The 18,931-nt window shown below is 32.6% G+C and overlaps 1 protein-coding gene across 6 annotated transcripts in view; it reads left to right on the plus strand.

Moving 5' to 3' along the window:
* Positions 1–18,931, plus strand: part of LOC143236467 (beta-glucuronidase-like) — a 45,858-nt gene that overhangs the window by 15,529 nt on the left and 11,398 nt on the right. For all 6 annotated transcript variants that reach the window (XM_076474747.1, XM_076474751.1, XM_076474750.1 and 3 more), the window contains 6 exons: positions 7,583–7,782; positions 8,742–8,882; positions 9,137–9,309; positions 11,366–11,509; positions 12,953–13,037; positions 13,771–13,947. In XM_076474747.1, coding sequence (XP_076330862.1) covers positions 7,583–7,782; positions 8,742–8,882; positions 9,137–9,309; positions 11,366–11,509; positions 12,953–13,037; positions 13,771–13,947 — 920 coding nt within the window. The remainder of the gene's footprint in view (positions 1–7,582; positions 7,783–8,741; positions 8,883–9,136; positions 9,310–11,365; positions 11,510–12,952; positions 13,038–13,770; positions 13,948–18,931) is intronic.

The following is an 18,931-nucleotide window of genomic DNA, read 5'->3' on the forward strand; positions in this document are numbered from 1 at the left end:
ATATTAGACTGGCTTATTTCTTTCTGTCTTTTTTATCCTGCAGTCCATTCCCAGTGTTATTGCATCATATCTTTGGCATCTAACTTCCATTGTTTGTTGGAGGAAATTATTCAGGCAGGCAAGTGGACTACATCTCATACTTTCATCTCCTATGGACTTACAATGGTAAAGCAGAAAGTGACAGCTGTACATCCCTGCTGGTCCTTTGATTGAATAAATCAGGGATTTCACAATCAGCCATTGCACTGTCTTCATTGTCAGCATTCCTGTGGACTCTCCAATACATTTTGTCTTCCACTGTTCTTCTAGAGGAGTATAAGAGTCTTTGCCACTCTTTAGCTCTGAGCCATTGGGATGATGGACCATGGAGGAGCCATCTTAAATGTGATCTTTTCACTTTAGTAGGGAGTACAGCAGTGATGTTCTGCCAGTGTAAATGGCATTCAGTTTTCATATCATGTGCTACACCTCCATGCAGTGGGTCACAGAGGTTAACATTTTACCCAACACCTGTATGGTTCTATCTGTTACGTCTATATGTATAGAGGTGGTCCACTTCCGTATAGTTGGATCTAGTAGTTGACTTTGTGATCTAGGTTCTTTGTGGTTGTAGCTGGGAGATGATATGCATATTTCACAAATACACTTCACCTCTGTTTGGTGAGCCTTAGGGTTGATGCTACTCCCAGCTTTTATCCAGAAGGAGAGGTTTCATATTTTTTACAGGGGTGTTATACTTCCATGTTGTGCTCTTAGGAGATTGATATTGCTTTTGAGTAGATCTGTCACATTATAGTTCATCCATCTGATTGGATACTACCATCATATGGATGTCATTTTCCAGTGAGTGGTTTTTTTGGATTGGAACTGGACCTCACACTTATTGTCCATGCTTCCTTTACCTACCTTATTTTAGTAATTTTTACTTCATGATTTTCACATCATTTGGGTGGGTCTTAGAGGTTGATATTTTATTCATGTGTACTCCAGCTTTTGTGTGGTTCTACCTGGAGGATATTGTATCTAAAAATGATGGGTTTTCCTTTGATGCTTCACCACCATAACTTTCTACTACCTTAGGCTAATGTTGTGTAGTGCAGAACTAATTCAATGGGGTTTTGATTTGGTGTGCACCACTATATTGTTACATTCCTTCCTACTGTCTTTAGATAGGAACTTATCCCATTTCACACATCTTACCCCTCCCCACTTAAAACCAATGTTTCTTTTCTGCCTAATCTCAAAGTAATAGTCACATGTGTTAGGAGGGTGTGTCAAGCTCCTCTTGATGGACTGTTTGATGAAAATTTACATGAGAAGATGCAGACTACCATATTAATCATGGTGTAAGGAGGGGTTCAAGGCTTGTAGCATATGAAAAACATTTACATGTAGAAGCCAGCACTGAATGAAAATACCTGGAGATATGAGAGAGGAAGTGAGTAGCTATTGGTTATATATTTTCAGTGTGGGAAAATAATAACTTCACAAATATTTCATTTATTGTGAACATGGTTTCACCAGTAAAGCTACCACCATTTTTTCACCTATTAAACAACTAAATTTTTGAATACTGATTCTGGTTAAACATTTAACAATATAAACTTTTTTATGCATTGAACAACTTGTGATATCAGAACTTTGATTGTGTTTCAACAAATACTAACAACAAAGTTTTTGTGGATGTTGAATATTTATATATTATTCTAATTAAGTAAACAACAGCTTTATTTTTATATGCTAAACATCTGCTGACTTCCAAACATTGATTCTCGAGTTCTAGCTAGTCACAAATACTACACTGCTTTCAGTTAGATTATTTGGTGCTTTATAGCACAAAGTAACTAGTCTGTCTGCTCCAAATGACTGGTAGAAATGTCAGAAATAAAGACTATAAAATATAAAATAATAAAAAGTTAAAACTAAACAAAGACAGTAAATCAGGTAAAAAGAAACTTAAATAAAATTAAAAAGGCCTATGATTCATTAAAAGCTGAAAACATAATTAAGTTGTCAGTGTGGCCATTACCTATGACATTGTCCAATGTCAGGGATAAACTCTTAGAAAACACATGTCTAAAATGGTGCCACTTCTCACAGTCATAACAACAACACATCAGTAAAACTTGTGCAGTTGTGACTTGAGTGTCACAAAGGCTACACATTGGTGGATAAAAGAAAACAGTGAGCTAAAAAACTGACCAATGCATAGTGTAACCAAAACAATTTCCTCGTTCTGATCCTTAGGGAAACAAGATGGCTAAAGAGCAACAGTAGGTTTAATCTTAACAAACATTCTATGCCATTGTTTACCCAATGTTGATTTCAGAGCAGAATCATTTGTAACATTCTCTCTTCTTAGTATGTATTTATATAAAAGCTCCTATCTGTTCATAATGCTTCCTTTGTTGATAATGCTTACTTCTCTGTTTGTAATGCTCACTTTGTTGGTAAGGTTCAGATTGGTTTAGTGGTTAATCTTCAGTGGTTGCTTTGCTCTAAAATCCTAATCAAGTGAGGATTTTTTAATGTTTTTTTTTCTTAATCTAACTCTTATTGTTTAGAGAAAGATATTATTATACAAGGAACAAATAGAACAACACATGATAGTTTAAATTAGATTTGAATTATTTTCTGATGTTCAGTAACAAAGATCAAGTGTTATTGTAGTTATATCACTCAACTATTGTATGGAAGTCTTGCACTGAAATCCCACTAATAAAGTTGAGAGTTAATGTTAATGTTTTTTATAATTATCATATTTACAGCAAGCTCTTTGAATAACTGCATGGCCACATGCAGGAAGGGGCAAGAGTGGGCATTTGCCCCCATTTACATTTTGTATAAATACCAGTTTCTGCCTGTGTCAAACACAATATATCTTTTCAACTCAGCAGGCAGTGCTACAATACATTATTTGTGTTTTTTTGTTGTTTTTTTTTGTCTTTGGAAAGATATTTTTCAAAATTTATTCAATAGTTTTATAAGCATCTTTACAAAAAGTTACACTTTAAGGTATTTTTCCTTCATCATCAAGTTCTTTGCTTTTACTGTCTCAGTTAATAAATTTTACAGTCAGATATTTGAACATGTAGGAACATTTCTTTGAGAACCAGTTTTTCATGTGGTTCAATCTACAAGGCTTTATCAAGAAGCATATTTGAGCATATCGTAAGAAAATGATAAGTCAAAATTCTAATCAAGTACTACTTGCAGATTATGATAAAATACAAACAGAAAATGTTGTTTTGTAATATTTAGTTTCTTGCCTTATTAACACCAAGTTTATAAACCAAATCTTGAAATATAGCAACACTTTGTTAGTAATTTGTGTTATAGTGTGGATGTGGGACTGTGTTTCAGGTACTAAAAGTAACATAAATGGATGATTTTACAAAATAGGAGTTCAAGGATACTTTTAAAAAAATTGTATATATATATATATTTTTTTTCCCTCAGAAAATTATGGGCTCTTGGAATTCATGAAACTTAAACCTAGAAAGGGTATGTTAAATGGATATAATCACTTGCATCGTAGTGATTATGAGCTCTGTCGTATTTAATACTTCTTATCATGTTGACCTTCATGGAGGATGTCTTGGATGTGATCTGGTTGTCAGTAGAATATGGAGCACAGTTTTCCACTTGGGACACATTATCATGCCAGGGATATCACTCTTTGAAGATTGGTAGCACTTTTACAGGTGTAATAATACCATTATGCTAATCAAAAATGCCGATAATATGGTGAAGATACAATTGCTGAATGCTACTGGTATGTATCTTGATAGATATCGATCAGTGCATGTTAAGTCATATTTGGCTGTAATGCCAAAGTGTTGAGAACATTTACTGAATGCATATTCATGCATTCTCCCAGGACTTGTCTTTTCTGACATCAGGATTGGCTTCTTCTTCAAACATTTTGGTAATTTATTCTCTGAAAGAACAGATATATTTGAATCATAATGACACCCATATGTTGGTCACAAGGCCCAACCTTGGGGAAATGTTTCATTGCTACTGATTGCATTAATATCTTCCATTAAAATGATTTCAGATGATAGGGTACTTCCTTGAAAAAAAATCAGTCTTTTTCTTATCATTGAGATTTTTTGCAACAGCCAGTGCACAGTGTGTGATATCTCTGTGCCAAAATCAGCTTTGCAAATGTTATTTCATTATCTTTGGACTCAAAAAACATGATTACATGTGGAATATTTTGAATTGTCTTCCTTGGATCATTCAGTTACCAAACAGAACTACCATCTGGTACTAAATGTGATGATTGTGATTTTTCTTGTATCTTATATGAGAAGTTTTCATTTGACTAACAAAAATTACAATTCCAGTCATATCATCAGTTATCATTTCAGTACCTTCTATTACATGTGCATTATTAGCATCATCACATTTCAGTAAAGTATTGGTTATGGAATCACTGACATTATTAGTGTCATCTGTGGTGATTAACGATTAATTCAAATTAAACTCATTCAAAATGGGAGTATCATTCTCATTATGAAAGCAAGCAGTTGGTTTTATAGGTAATGTTACATCAAAAGTTGATTGAAGCCAAGATTAAAGTTGTATGTGCATTTGCTCTAAATCATAATTACATGTCATTTAATTGTGTCAAGGTACTTTTGTTTGAGAATATGTTCAATTTTTCTTTGTGCTCATATAAAAACTTGCAGTTTTGTTTGATTCAGTACAATCAAATCTGTTACACTGATATATATTCCACCTTTGATTTGCAAACTGTCTGCAACATTTCTTTTGATGATCATATAATTTCTTGAATCACAGTGCTAGACTAAGAATGACATATCTTTTTCAAAATGCCCATAAATTGGACATTTTCCATTTTGAGAGAAGCATTCCATACAGAATTTGGCCATTTTGGTAGTATCAAGCACTATTGTGTTAAAAGATTATTTCCTTTATCTCTGTGAAGTCTTTCTTTACATAAATGAGCAAGACTTCAACAATCAGTAAAATAGCAGTCTAGTCTTGTTTGTAGTCTCCACCACATAAATGTGGTCATTGTAACATATGCTAAAATCATGTACTTCCAAACATTCTGGCTCATGACTGTTATACACTAGTGATCCATACAATATTTGTTATGGTTTTTTTCTTGGAAGTATATTTGTCCCAATTTCATCTTGTAGTCCATTACAATGTGTATACTACTGTATGAGATAAATTTTGCAATAAACTATGAACTTGTAACTGATGTCTCATAAACAGTTTGAATTTGTCTATGTAATTGGAAAGAATTATTTGGTGGTCTTCACAATTGTATTGTAGGATATATTCAATAACTCAAAGGTGATGAACACACACATAACAGTTGTTCAGAATGGCAGTCGAGGACATTCTGAGTGTGTATTTAACATGTTTGGAAACATGTTCCATTTAAGTAATCAGCATATTGTTCTTTAAGGTTGGCTTTTGCAGTAGTCAGTATACACATGCAATTGCTTCTCATCGGTGGATTTTCAATCATGGAGATTATCTAGTTCAAGAACCTCAAGTTATAATAAATGATAATTCCAGAAGCATAATCCACTCCCTGTTTCACTTTTATATCAGTCTGTCACAGTTTTTGACAGTTTGTGAAAAATAATTGCACCCACATTATCATACCTGTTTCCTTGTTTGGAAAGTATTTCACACCCTTTTTACGTGGTTTTAAGGATTGATTGTTGAATAAATCAAGGAAAAGTTTTTTTTCTATACCATCAGCAACTAGTGTCTTTGCTCCCTAAGAGAGAATATTAATATTTTTGTTACACAAAATGTAGCTCACTGCCTCCAGCATATTCTGTTTCTTGAATTACTCAGCATGTCTGATTTTTGGAACTAAGTCTTTACCACTTAAGAAATGTTTAAGATGTCGTCTCAATGTGGCAATAAACACATTTGATACCTAAATCAATCCTTTGAATTCTCAGGATGATAATGGTATGCATAACACTGCCATGACTACATGTCATTGAATACTGATGACATTGAATACTTCTCTTTGGCTAATTATTATTATTGAATTGCTAATGCATTTGTCATAGTTGAGCTGTCATCTTTAATCTGATTCACTATTTTCTCTAATGTGGCTAAAGCAATGGCATCACTATCCTTTGAAAAAGTTACTTTATATAGTACATAAAATGTTTGTCCTGTAAAACATTCCACCTTTCCTTCTCTTCATCATTGAAATTAGACTAGTTCTTTTCTTTGTGTTCCATTAACCCAGGAACATTATGTCTACTACTAGATGGCAGTTCCAGTGCCTGTCAAATTTGAACTACATTTTGATAAATATTACTTCTTGACCATTAGAAGTCATTTCTATACACATAAAAGTGCATTTTTCAGCAATTATTTCCACCTTGTTATCATGATCTATATATGTTATATTACGCTGTGAGTTTAAGGTAGCATACACCATTTACATAGTATTATCAAGGTTTTGGCCTTTATACCAGAAAAAAGCATATTCATATTATGCTTTTTTGTATGAAAATATAATGAAATAGATACAAAAACATATTCTGACTCATATTGTGTAATATTATCACTGTGGCTAATTTGCATATTATAAAAATAAACACAAATGAAGTGTTGCATGTTCCTGATAACTTCTATAAACATGACTGGAGGGTCCTGAAAGTGGGTGCAGACTTTTATGGGAGATGAAGAATTCATTTAAACTAAGGAAAGCTCAGAAAATTAATTCAGTGTCAAGTTATGATATTGATGAGTATGCCCTAAGTAGGACAAATGCTGCAATGACTCATTAATGCTCATTTCATAAAAAATTAAACCTCTTATCATCTTTACTTTAGTACACACTATAAGTACATTTATAATGCATATTTATGTCAGTTGTAAAGTCTATAGTGTCAACAGATCTGAAATTATGAGTTAAAAACCACCACAAGCTCAATTTTCAGATTTTGAGGAAATTGTGCTTGAAAATTAGGTGAAAAATTGTCAGTTTAAGGGTATTTGTCTGGCTGCAAAAAAAGGTGTATCGTATCCTGCAAATTGGAAAACTTGCATCATTAATATGTTTCTGGGTATTAAAGTGTATATATATCTTACCTTAACCTTTTGAGTGCATGAGGTTGTCTGCCATACTTATGGGACATCTTCACTGATGGATCAAGACCATCACAAGTTCATCTGTAATGGATAAATGCATAACATTGACCACATTAAGGAGTTTTCCGCTTGTGTATTAATTTTGATATATCCATGATGAACAATATTTCAATTCTCTTCAAATACATTCACCCACTACAAATTAAATGCAGTTTTGAGAATTTCAAACTAAAGGGAAAATGTAAGGAAAGCCTTAATCAAGAACAATAAATAAAGCTGCTTTCATGGCCTGTCAGAAAACAACAAAAACTTCCCAGCCTGGCTAATGAACTTGGTTTGGAAGAATTTTGGCAACTAGGTTTTTGTAACTTTTTTTTTGAAAATTATTGATTGTAAAATAATTGTAATGCTATTTTTTCATAGACATACTGAATTATTTTATGAAATATGATTTATATTATCCAATTTATAGGAATCATAAACTATGTAGTAACTTTCAACTCTGTGCAACCATTCTATAAAAGCCCTTCATGCCATGTAGAAGTTTTTGATATGGATAATGATCTTGTTGCACGAGGGAAAAAATGTCAGGATGTGATTACTGTGAGAAATGCAAAATTCTGGTGGCCTGTTGGGATGCATCCCCAGCCTGGTTATCTGTACACTTTAAAGGTAAAATGTTTGTTAAATACTGATATGGTAATTTTTAATAAAACTTGTTTAGCCATACTTGTTTTGTTTTAAAAACATGATGGTTTAGGAAGTAAGGTACAAATGTTATAACATTAATTAACTGTATTCTTTGACTGCATTGTTTAAAATATTACCCGTCCATGTTGTTCTTGTTACTCATTAATCATTCTTTACATAATGACAGTTTTTATTATTTATGTGTTTTAATCTTTTTCTGCAAAAGAACACAACTGTAGGTTTAGAATATCAGGGATTGTTTTTCATAACATACTTGTGTTTTAACTTTTTCTTATGTAGAAAAACAAACTAGGATAATAATAGTAACTGTTACACCATTTCACAATCCTAAATGCTTCAGTGTTTTCTTCTCTTTTTTTTTTGTTCACCTACACACAAAATTCAGTGTGTGTAACACTTGTAATTTTTCTTGTTTTTTAACAGATGCCTGGTACTAATCTAACAGGAATTTGTAGTAAATGGAGATTGTGAATTTAATTGGTGGATGATAGTAATTTCAATTATTTAAGTACATTTGAAGTTAAAAATAAAGTTAACTTGTGAAATAAACTGTTAATGTTGATTTCCATAAACATATAAAAAATAACTCTTGTATACTACACCAGAATCATGAAGAAAATACAACACACTTGTATGTAGAATTCAGTTTAGTGCTAGGTTTTTGTTTAAGTCAATGCTCATTTCAAACTTTATCATTTATATTAGTTTATTGTTATTACTATCTTATAACATTTCTTAAAAAAAAGAAGAGAATTATTTTGTTATAGGATCCAATAACTAATTATTTCATTATTTCAAGAAAGATTTCTAAGTATAAAATCAAATGTTCAGTTATAGCTACATACTTCATATACAAATTTGAATATGTATTTAAATTTTCTTTTAAATTCTATGTTTATACATGAATGTTTCCTTTATAGGTGACTTTAGAAGGTGGCAATGTTAAAGATATATACTACCAAACTGTTGGTATTCGCACAGTGAAAGTTACTGACAGAACTTTCCTTATTAATGGAAAGCCCTTCTACTTTATGGGATTTGGAAAGCATGAAGATGCAAATGTATGCTATTAAGACTATATTTTTGAGATGTGTTAAGGGTATATTACTAAGATTTTTTTGTACTTTGGACATATGCTAGAAGTTTGTTTTTAGTTTGATGTGCTGCTGTTAATATATTATTGGCTAAATAAACTGAAATGTACCACAGGCTGAGGATATGAGAATATATGATGATGTGATGTTTACTTACTGAATGCTTTCACATTTGAGATATTTAATAATAATGGATTCATTCTGTAATTATTTATTGATAGATTCGAGGCAAAGGGGTTGATCTTCCACTTATTGTAAAAGATTTTAACCTAATAAAATGGATTGGGGCCAATTCTTTCCGTACATCACATTACCCTTATGCTGAAGAGATAATGGACCAAGCTGATAAACAAGGAGTAGTTGTTATTGATGAAAGTCCTGCTGTGGGGTTAGAGTAAGTTTATGTTGAGAGCTTTGATGTTTTGTTTTGTAAGTAGTAGTATTGTATAAAATATAACCCAAAAACTTCAGTCTGAAAAGTTTAGACACTAACTCTTATGTTTTTTTCACTAATGAAAACCAGATTATCTTAAAAAGTGTTTTCTGATAGTAAGATGTGAATTATAAGAATAATCTCATTCATTGTAAATCATAAAAAATTACAACCATTGATTTCTTTTAATGAAGCACCTGATAGTGACCTCAGTAACTGTAAAAGAAGAATTTAACGAGTATTACACTGCACAACAAAGTTATTACTTCTTGAACACTGTTGGGTGTTTTTTATAGATTTTTGGCTGCTGGTCACGAAACTTGCATCCTAATTTGCCCATCACATACCATTTCATCGAAATCTTCAGTTTCACCAGGACATTGCTACAATGGAAAAACGATATTAGGGCAACTGGAATTCGTCAATGCTTTCCGACTACTGTTGGACACTGAAACATTATGCACCGGACATTCAATATAAAAGAAAATCAGGAGCAAAACACTTTTAATTATGTTGAACTTAATAACTAGAAACATAAACGTATTAGAAACATAAACGCAATTAAATATGTTGTTGCCTGTAAACAGTTAACTGTCTATTTTTCAGAGTTCCTATGTGATGAAGCCAAAACTATATTTGTGCATACCCACCAGGTACCTGTCACAATCAGCAAAAACTTTTCAGGAAGCAAAACTTTTCAAAAAAATTTGTTGTGCAGTGTTATCTGCTATCAACTTGTTCCACCTCTAATATGGGCCAGTGTAAACAGAACAATGTGATCAGTATTGTATACTGTTAAATTTTGACAATAACCTGAGGCAATTTAAAGAGAATAAAATAACCAGTATTTCTTTGTCACCACCAAGTTCTGACAGTAGCTTGAACCAGTGTAAATAGAAGAATTCAATTAGCATTCTGTGCTGTTAATAACTTCGGACAGCAACCTGAGCTGGTGTAACTAGAAGAAGTTAAACAGTATTCCATACCACTAACAAGTTTTGACAATAACCTGAGCCAGTATAAGTAGAAGAATTTAGCCAGCATTCTGTACTATTAATGAGTTTTGACAGTAACCTGAGCCAGCATAAGTAGATTAATTTAAACAGTATTCTATACTATTAACAACTTTTTACAGGGTTCTAAGCCAATGTAAATAGAATTTAACTAGTATTCTGTATTATTAACAAGTTCTGACAATAACCTGAGACAGTGTATGCAGAAGAATTTAACCACTGTTCTGTATCTTTAACAAGTTTTATCAATAACTTGAACTAGTGTATGTAGATGAATATGGTGCAGTATTCTGTACTGTTAACAATTTGTTACAGTAATTTGAGCCATTGTAAATATAATTTAAACAATATTCTATACTCTATACAAGTTCTGACAGTAACCTAAGCCATTGTAAGTAGAAGAACTTAATCGGTATTCTATACTGTTAACAATTTCTGAAAGTAACTTGAGACAGTGTACGCGGAAGAATTTAGCCAGTATTTTATACTGCTAATATGTTCTGAAAGTAACCTGAGCCAGTGTGAATTAAACTTAATAAGCATTCTGTATTGTTAATATTGTTAATAAGTTCTGACAATAATCTGATTCATTATATATTAAAGAAATGCAATCATACTAATAGGAAGTTGTTAAATCTTGAACAAGTTATAAAAATCAAGTGCTAGGACTTTCAATTCACATCCCTAATCATTCAACTTTAATCAAATATTTTATTAAATAAAATTTCTCTCTTTTTTTGTTGAAAGAAATACTTTTAAAATTATAATTTCAATATTTTTGATTGATTGAACACTTATTCTAAATGGTACAGTGTGTATTTTATCTTTCTCTTTTGATAGAATCTTAAAATAGCATCTATGCTCTTAATAACTGGTCTATAAACAGGAATATAAAATACTTTCTTATAGAAAATAGTAAATGTATAACTATATAAGGAGTAAGGATGTTATTTGTTAGAAATTTTTGAAGTAAATGAGAACAGAAACATTAACTTATTTTTCAGTGCCTTTGATTCTGTATTGCTCACAAAACATTTACAAGTAATGGCTGAAATGATACAAAGAGATAAAAATCATCCCTCAGTAGTGATGTGGTCTGTTGCAAATGAACCAAAATCTTCTAAATCTGAAGCAAAAAACTATTTCAAGTAAGCTCTGAAATGATTCAGGATTTTCCTACCTATAGAACAACTGGTGTCATTTATTTTCTGTAAGATATTGTAATACACCATAGAAAATATGTGGATAGGTATTTACTAAAACTTTTCTGTATTACAAAAGTAAATTAATAATATGTAGAGTCCTGCATTTCTTTTAACTTAAAGTTAGGCAAAATTAGAGTTAAATCTATCTAAATATTCAATTCCACCATCTAGAATATAACTGCATTTTAATCTGGAAAGTAGTTATTATAAGATCCAGTTATATTAATAATTCATTTCTTAGGTACCTTCTGTGTGTAATATGGTTCTTTAAAGATTGTTTTGTTTAGTTTTAAATTCTTTTACTCATACCAGAGATTGGTTAGAAATTGTATGTTCAGATTGCTTTGTAGTAGATGTATTAAAATAAACTAGGTGATGTTCCTTTTACAGTATATAGTAAAAGTTACAATACAGAAGTGTAGTCTTGAGAAATGCCTTTTTTTTTTGTCAAGTCTAGTTACCCAAGACTTGATTGCCATAATCCAAGTTGATAATTCAAGTCTTAAGAGTTATAAAATGCTTAAGATGGCAAACCATTAAACCCAGTTAGATAATAGGTGAAAATTACATCAATTAAGACTGATAATATCACAACTATTACTTAACTTACCCCATGATGACGAGAAAACCCACTTGTAGAGAAAAATACATATGTAAAAAATGGCTGGTATGAGTAGAGAAAGCTCTATGTAGAAGAGCGAACAAAGGAACACCTTTACACCTATATTAATAAATACATCCAACATCTAAGCATGACCTCTACATTCCTACGCTCAATTACACAACTGCCTTCAAACATGTGGTCAGCTATCAGTCAGTTACCTCCTTTTTTCTTTGTGAACCTGACGATGACCAAAGAAGGTCAAAACATTGTTAGCTCCTCTACATAGAGCTATCTCCACCCATACCAACCATTTTCACACATATTTTAGTAAATTACCATTTGTTTACTAGCTCATACAGCAAGATGTTTCACAAGTGATTGTTGTAAAAAATATTTCACTTAAGCTTTTATACGATATAATTAAACTGGCTTGGTAATCCATTAACATTGAGAAAAAGGTTTTAGTTGCAGCAGCATAGAACAGGAAGAAATTAGTTTAAATGTTATTTTATGTATTTTTATTAGAAAACTGTAAAATTAGTAAAAAGAAAGATAAAAATATTGTTTGGCTTGCTGTATTGTAATATGAAATCATTAGTAATGTAGATTATATGATTTTAATGAAAATGTCAAGAATAAAAAAGTAATGAATTTAACTTGTCCTGCAATAGCATCTTTTAGTTTTATAATAGATGCTTTGGCAGAAGGTTAATAATTATGTAACTGACTTGAAATAATGCATTAGTTCAACATGGCCATCTGAAACTACTAATTTTTTATAGGAGTTTAGTGGACCATACAAAAACATTAGATTCATCCCGCCCTGTAACAGCTGCATTGAGTGTTTCATATGAAACTGATCTGGCTGTAAGTATTATTAGTATTTACTAGGTATTGACTTATGTTAATTCATTTAAATAAATAGTTGTTAAACTTCTGGAGTTTTAGCTTTTATACAATAAAATTAATGGAATATAAATAGATAGTTATTTAAACATACCTAGTTTTTAGCTTTATACACAAAGAACTCTTTAAATTCAAGCTTTATGCTTTGATATTCATCATGAGTTTCACTCAGATTAAGATTGCAGGTAGGTAAATTTTGATTTATTCTTGAACTAAAGATTTAAAATGTATTTGGTACGGTGTTTGAGGGTTTTTTTTAATATTTTCTTTTAAAAAGTGTAATCTTAAGGATTACAGAATATCTTTTGGATTTAGATTTTTAAGGAAGATAAACTGATATATATTTTTATCAATTTTTCTAAATTTATTAAAGAAAAATACCCTTAAATTATTTATTATGAAAAATAATAACATGTAATATATCAAATAGAGATATTTGATTTTCTAAGTTATCACTTATTTTAATACCATGCTGATGTTGATATGGATATTGCCATCAAAACTTCTGTTTATAGATATAAGATTTTGTACAGATAAATCATTTTGTATTTTGACCAGATGAACTTTCTTTGAAACATTTTCTGTTTGTAGACATCATATTTTAAAAGAAATGTTTTTTTATTATACATTACAAAAATTTTAGTATACATGGAATTAAAATGCAGTTATTGACTACTATTCATGACTACTTTAGGGTCAGTTTATGGATGTAATCATGCAGAATCACTACTTTGGTTGGTACAGTGATCCTGGATACACCCAAGTGATCTACAAACAAATCATCAATGTGTTCACAAAGAGTTACAAAAAGTATAAAAAACCTGTCATGATAAGTGAATATGGAGCTGATACAGTTGCAGGATTGCACATGGTAAGAAATTGATAGGAACAGTATAAACTTGACACTTTTTTTGTTAAGTACATATTAACTATTTTGCAGTGGAGATAAGCCACAAATTTAATTTGTACAACAATACATGTGGTAACTAAGATTTCTTAATGTATGCTTTCAAAAACTGGTAAGATTTTGTTAAAGTGTCTTGTACACAATAATAACTATTTTATAATTAGCATTTTTACTGAAAACGTTATTTTTATATTGTTGTTACTTGAAGTCAAACCATTAACAAATCAAGTGCAATGTGAATGTTCATTTGAAGTATAAAAATACTTTTCTTCATCTTGTAGTTTTAATTTGCATAATCTCTAGAGCCTTTTAAAAGGATATTAAAAGTTATTTAAGGTGTATGTTTGTTTTATTTTCCATTTTCACTGCCATTTCACTAATTCCAGCTTTCATCATTAGGATGTAGGTTTGTCTTATGTGTTGTTTAACTTTAGTAGTATCTGGACTTTGGACAATCTTTTTTTCAACTAGTCTTTTTTTGGTTTTGAGTTTGTTGTTTCATTTAGTTATCTCTTACAAAAAAAATTTCCAACACATTTTAGATATGAATTCTCACATTCATGTCTTTAACATGTAGTCTCCTAGTGTTCTTACTCTACCACCTTTTGAATCTAGTGTTGCCTGGATATTGGGGGGAGGCTCTTTTCTATTGGAAGATGTTCAATCCTTCATATTCAGAGAGGCGGAGTCTTACATGAGGTATGATGTTTCTTCTCCTTTTGTCTCATAAACTGAGCTTGCAGGGGGTCAGAGGCAGACTGGTGATAATTTAGACTATTTTTTCTGGCTCCTTCCTTTGCCTAGATAGCTAATCACATGATGTGGATGGACATTCTTCTTCCTGCACTGTTTTTCCCATTAATACATGAAGTTTGTCATGTCTTGAGCATTTCTTCTGTGACTTATCAATCTTCTCCCTTTTTGTTGGGAGAAAGTCATCCAGCTGAATCCCTAATCTTTACTGATTTACTGATCAATTTTGACAGAGTACTGCCATATTTTGTTTTCCTCATTCAGTGGATCTTTGTCATATTGTGGGTTGTAGGCCTAATGCTACTATTAATCTAAACATCAGTTTCCCTGAATTTGTCCCTTACAACAGTTTTATATTCTTTGTAATTGTTGTCTGACACCTATCACACATCTCCTGCTCAGTTTTCAGATCTTAGTCATGTATTATCTTCTACTTTGGTTTCTTGGTTAGTTTGTTACTGGAATCTTTCTGACAGAGATACTTTCCTTGAAGGTTTTCATCTTTCTTCTTCAGCCTTTAGATATTTCAGATAAGTTCTTTTTCTTAGACATTTGATTTTATGGGTATTCTAGATTCCGTGAACTCTCAAGTGGATGTGGCTTATCTCCAATTTTCTTTTTTCATGCTAGGCTCTTGCCTTTTGTGGTCTTCTACCATATGGTTTCCTGCATCTCCCATTTGGCTTTCCAGACCCTTGCTTCAGCTCCACATTCTATTGAAACATAAGAGAGAATTCTGCCTTTATCAGTAGGCTTTCTCCACCACTGATAATTACATTGGTGAGTACCTGTGGGGGCTCAACTTAGGTGGTTCTTGTTTATATAAAAGACCTTTACCACTGATCACTTGGTCATTCAAGTTCTTATGAGAGGACTTGTCCTTCATTTTGAGACTCCTTCTTCATTGTCTCTTATACTATTTGTCTTTCCCCTTCTCAAGGATTATCTTCATCCAGTTGTGGATCACAAACCATCCAGGATTTCTCCACATTGAGGCCATAGATTGTGTTAGCTCCTCTCTTGATGGTTTTATTCCCATTTGTTTGTAGCATAAAAAAAGATGCGTGATTGGTGACTTATCATCAACCTTTCTTATCTTAGTTGTTTCCTTCAGCCTCCTTGGTTTAATATGGAGTAATTTCTCTGCTTTAACTGACATTTTACACCCTTTTTATAGATGACAAAGTTTAATGTTGATGAGGCTTATCAACTTATATTAATCATGAAATATTCACGTTGTTATCTCCATTTTTTGCACAAGAAAAATATTTTTAAAGTTTTGTGCTCTACCATTTGACCGTACTTGTGCCCTTTACATCTTTTGCCAGATCCTTTTCACATCATCTTTACTCATTGGGTATTTACACTAACATTAATGTGGACAACTGGCTTCTCTCTTCTTTTTACCATTTGACAGAGCTTTACACTAGAACTTTTTTAGCTGAAGCCACAAGGTCTGGGTTTCTTATCAAAATAGAAAAGTCTCTTCTTACTCCCATGCAGTACATAATTCATTTAGTGGTATTTTTCAGTTCATGTTTCAGTCAGACCCAACTATGGCTTCCACCACTTTTCATACAGTCATTTCCTTCTACACTGATGTGTGCAGTTTTATCTCTTTTTGGCATAGATAGCCCAGTTACTTTGCACCATAAAACACCAAACCAAGCCAACTTTTTGAGGATGTGAGAATTCTTGGAATTGCTTATTTCTTTGGTTCAAGCCTACATGCATTCCCTTCAGTAGTTGTTAAGGGATCAATGGAATATTTACATAGCTGCACTGGATTGTTCAGTGACCCTGTTGGTTTTTAGCCTGCTCAGTCTTGGTTAGTGACTGAACAGGGTCAACACAACAGTGAGTTTCCCTCTCTTCTCCAAGGATGAAGATCTTGTATAGAGGATATGGAATTCAAGGGCCTCTGAACAAAAGAGAAATCCTCTTTCCACATCAGTCTTTTAGAGATTCTTGTAGTTTAACAAGCTATGTCTTGAGCTCTTGAATTGTTACAAAGGTAAGTGGTAATGCTTCACTTGGATATTTCCACTGTCGTCTCCTACATTTCTAAGCAAGAGGGCACTCCCTTCAGGTTTCTTTGTTTCAGATGTTTGATGTTTGCTTTTGGGCCAACAGTCATCAGATTTTTTTCCTTGACTGTCATGTTTTAAGTGTTATGAGAGTAGTGGCTGATCAGTTATCTCATCCCAACAGAGTTCTTTGCACAAAATGGATGCTTCACCCATAAGTATTTCATTGAATCTGCTCTTGTTTCAGGATGCCTCAGATCAATGCTATCACCACTCATTGGAATGCCCAACTCCTATCCTTGTCTTCTGTCCCTCATTTTGTAGCTTTAATCATAGATGCTCTTAGTCAGGATTGAATGATTCTTCAACTTAACACCTTCCATTCAATTTATCTGTTAGCCAAGGTTCTTACACTGACTTGCTCTTTGTCCTGTCGAGTTCCTCTAGTGGTGCCATATTGGATGGGTCAGCCTTGGTTTCCATTCCTTCAGTATCTTCAGGGGTGCCATCCTTTTCCACTTTCTCTTTGGCCATCCCTTTTATATCAGTCTCAATCTGACATTCTTTATTTGGTGATCACCATTTTCTGGGTTTAATTCTGGCTTTTACGTGGTCCATTGTACAGCCTCAGGAACTGCCCTCTTGAGTGGCATCTTTATTAATGCAGTCCATTTGGCATTCTCTGCTGGATTTTTATTAACATAAATGATTCACTTATCATCACTGGTCTTTCAAATGTTTTAATTTTTCTCAATCCACTGTTCTGTACATTTCTTGATTTCTGATGCGGTTATTTGACAAAGGTTTGGTACTTTCATTCATTTCTCTGTATAACTCTGTTTTATAAGCTACTTTTCTTTTTACCAGTTTTTAAATCCCTGATTTTATGTTTGCTTATGTCATCTTTTTGAGATGTTTGTCTTCCATGTTATTTTCAGCTTCCTAATTAGGGTACCTAGGTGATTCTCCATGCCTTATTTTCTCCTCCATTTGAACCTTTGGAATCTTGTTCCCTATATCCTGTTTCAATTAAGACTTATTTTTCTCTTGTTGGCTAGTGGATGTCGATGTTCAGATGTGTTTACAATTTATTTTCTCAAGACTTTTTACCATTCCACTTATCTTATATCCCAAAAGATCTTTCTTCCTAAAATTTCAGCAGCTATAAAAGAGGATAAGGAGAGAACTCCTATTCATATTCCCTTCATTTCTCATTTTTATAACTTAGATTGTCTTTTATGCCTGGTTTGGGGTCTTCGGTGTCTTGTTTCATGCATATAACAAGTTCAGAGTTCACATCACTGTTTGTTTAACCATTGGGATCCTAAGGTGTTGTGTGACTTATCCCTTGTCACATTGATAGGTTGGGCTCATATGTTGGTGCATATTGCTTATTCTTGGCTTTCACTGAAGGAACAGAAACTTCATAGAGTCTCATCTAGTCAAATTTGTCACATTTCAATGTCTGTGGTAGCATGGACATGTCACCTACTGGAGAAGATTATACAGACTGGTATGTGGACCTTGCCTAATACATTTATATCTCATTATTTCATGATGTGGCAGTTGCCTTCTTGGAAAGTTTTTGTCTGACCCCATGGCTATTCTCTATGCCTCAGCTAGTTTGTAAGAGAGGTCAGTAACTTCATTTCTTTTATGTATATTTCTATTCTTTATCAGGAACACTTTCATCATTTTCATTTGGATCCAACTCTGTAATGGGTGTTGCCCAAATCCACACTAACTATCAGTTGAGATGGGGTGTTCTATAAGACCACTTTATGAACTTTCTGGATGTCAATTACAAACATTACACTACTGGACCATCTCTCATGGACTATTATGAGTAAAACTTAAGATGATTTTACCTATACCTGCTGTCCCAGGAATTGAATGAATCAGAGTCAGTTTGCTTCATTCATTAGGATTATCCTATTTCTTCTAATACAGCTTGGAAGTCTTTGCCACTCCCAAATTTCATTTGCTAGAGTGATGGAAGAGGTCTGTTCCTCCTGAGTGATGCTTGAACTTATTAATCTACTCGAAGAGAAGAAGGCAAAGCTGGGTGACCTCCCACCAATAATCCTGTATAGTTTTTCCAGATGGATCATACGAGCAGAACCTGCCTACGTGGAAGTTTCCTCATAATTCCAGTTATGAGATGACTC

The sequence above is a fragment of the Tachypleus tridentatus genome, chromosome 13 (genome assembly GCF_004210375.1).
Source record: "Tachypleus tridentatus isolate NWPU-2018 chromosome 13, ASM421037v1, whole genome shotgun sequence".
Lineage (NCBI taxonomy): Eukaryota > Metazoa > Arthropoda > Merostomata > Xiphosura > Limulidae > Tachypleus > Tachypleus tridentatus.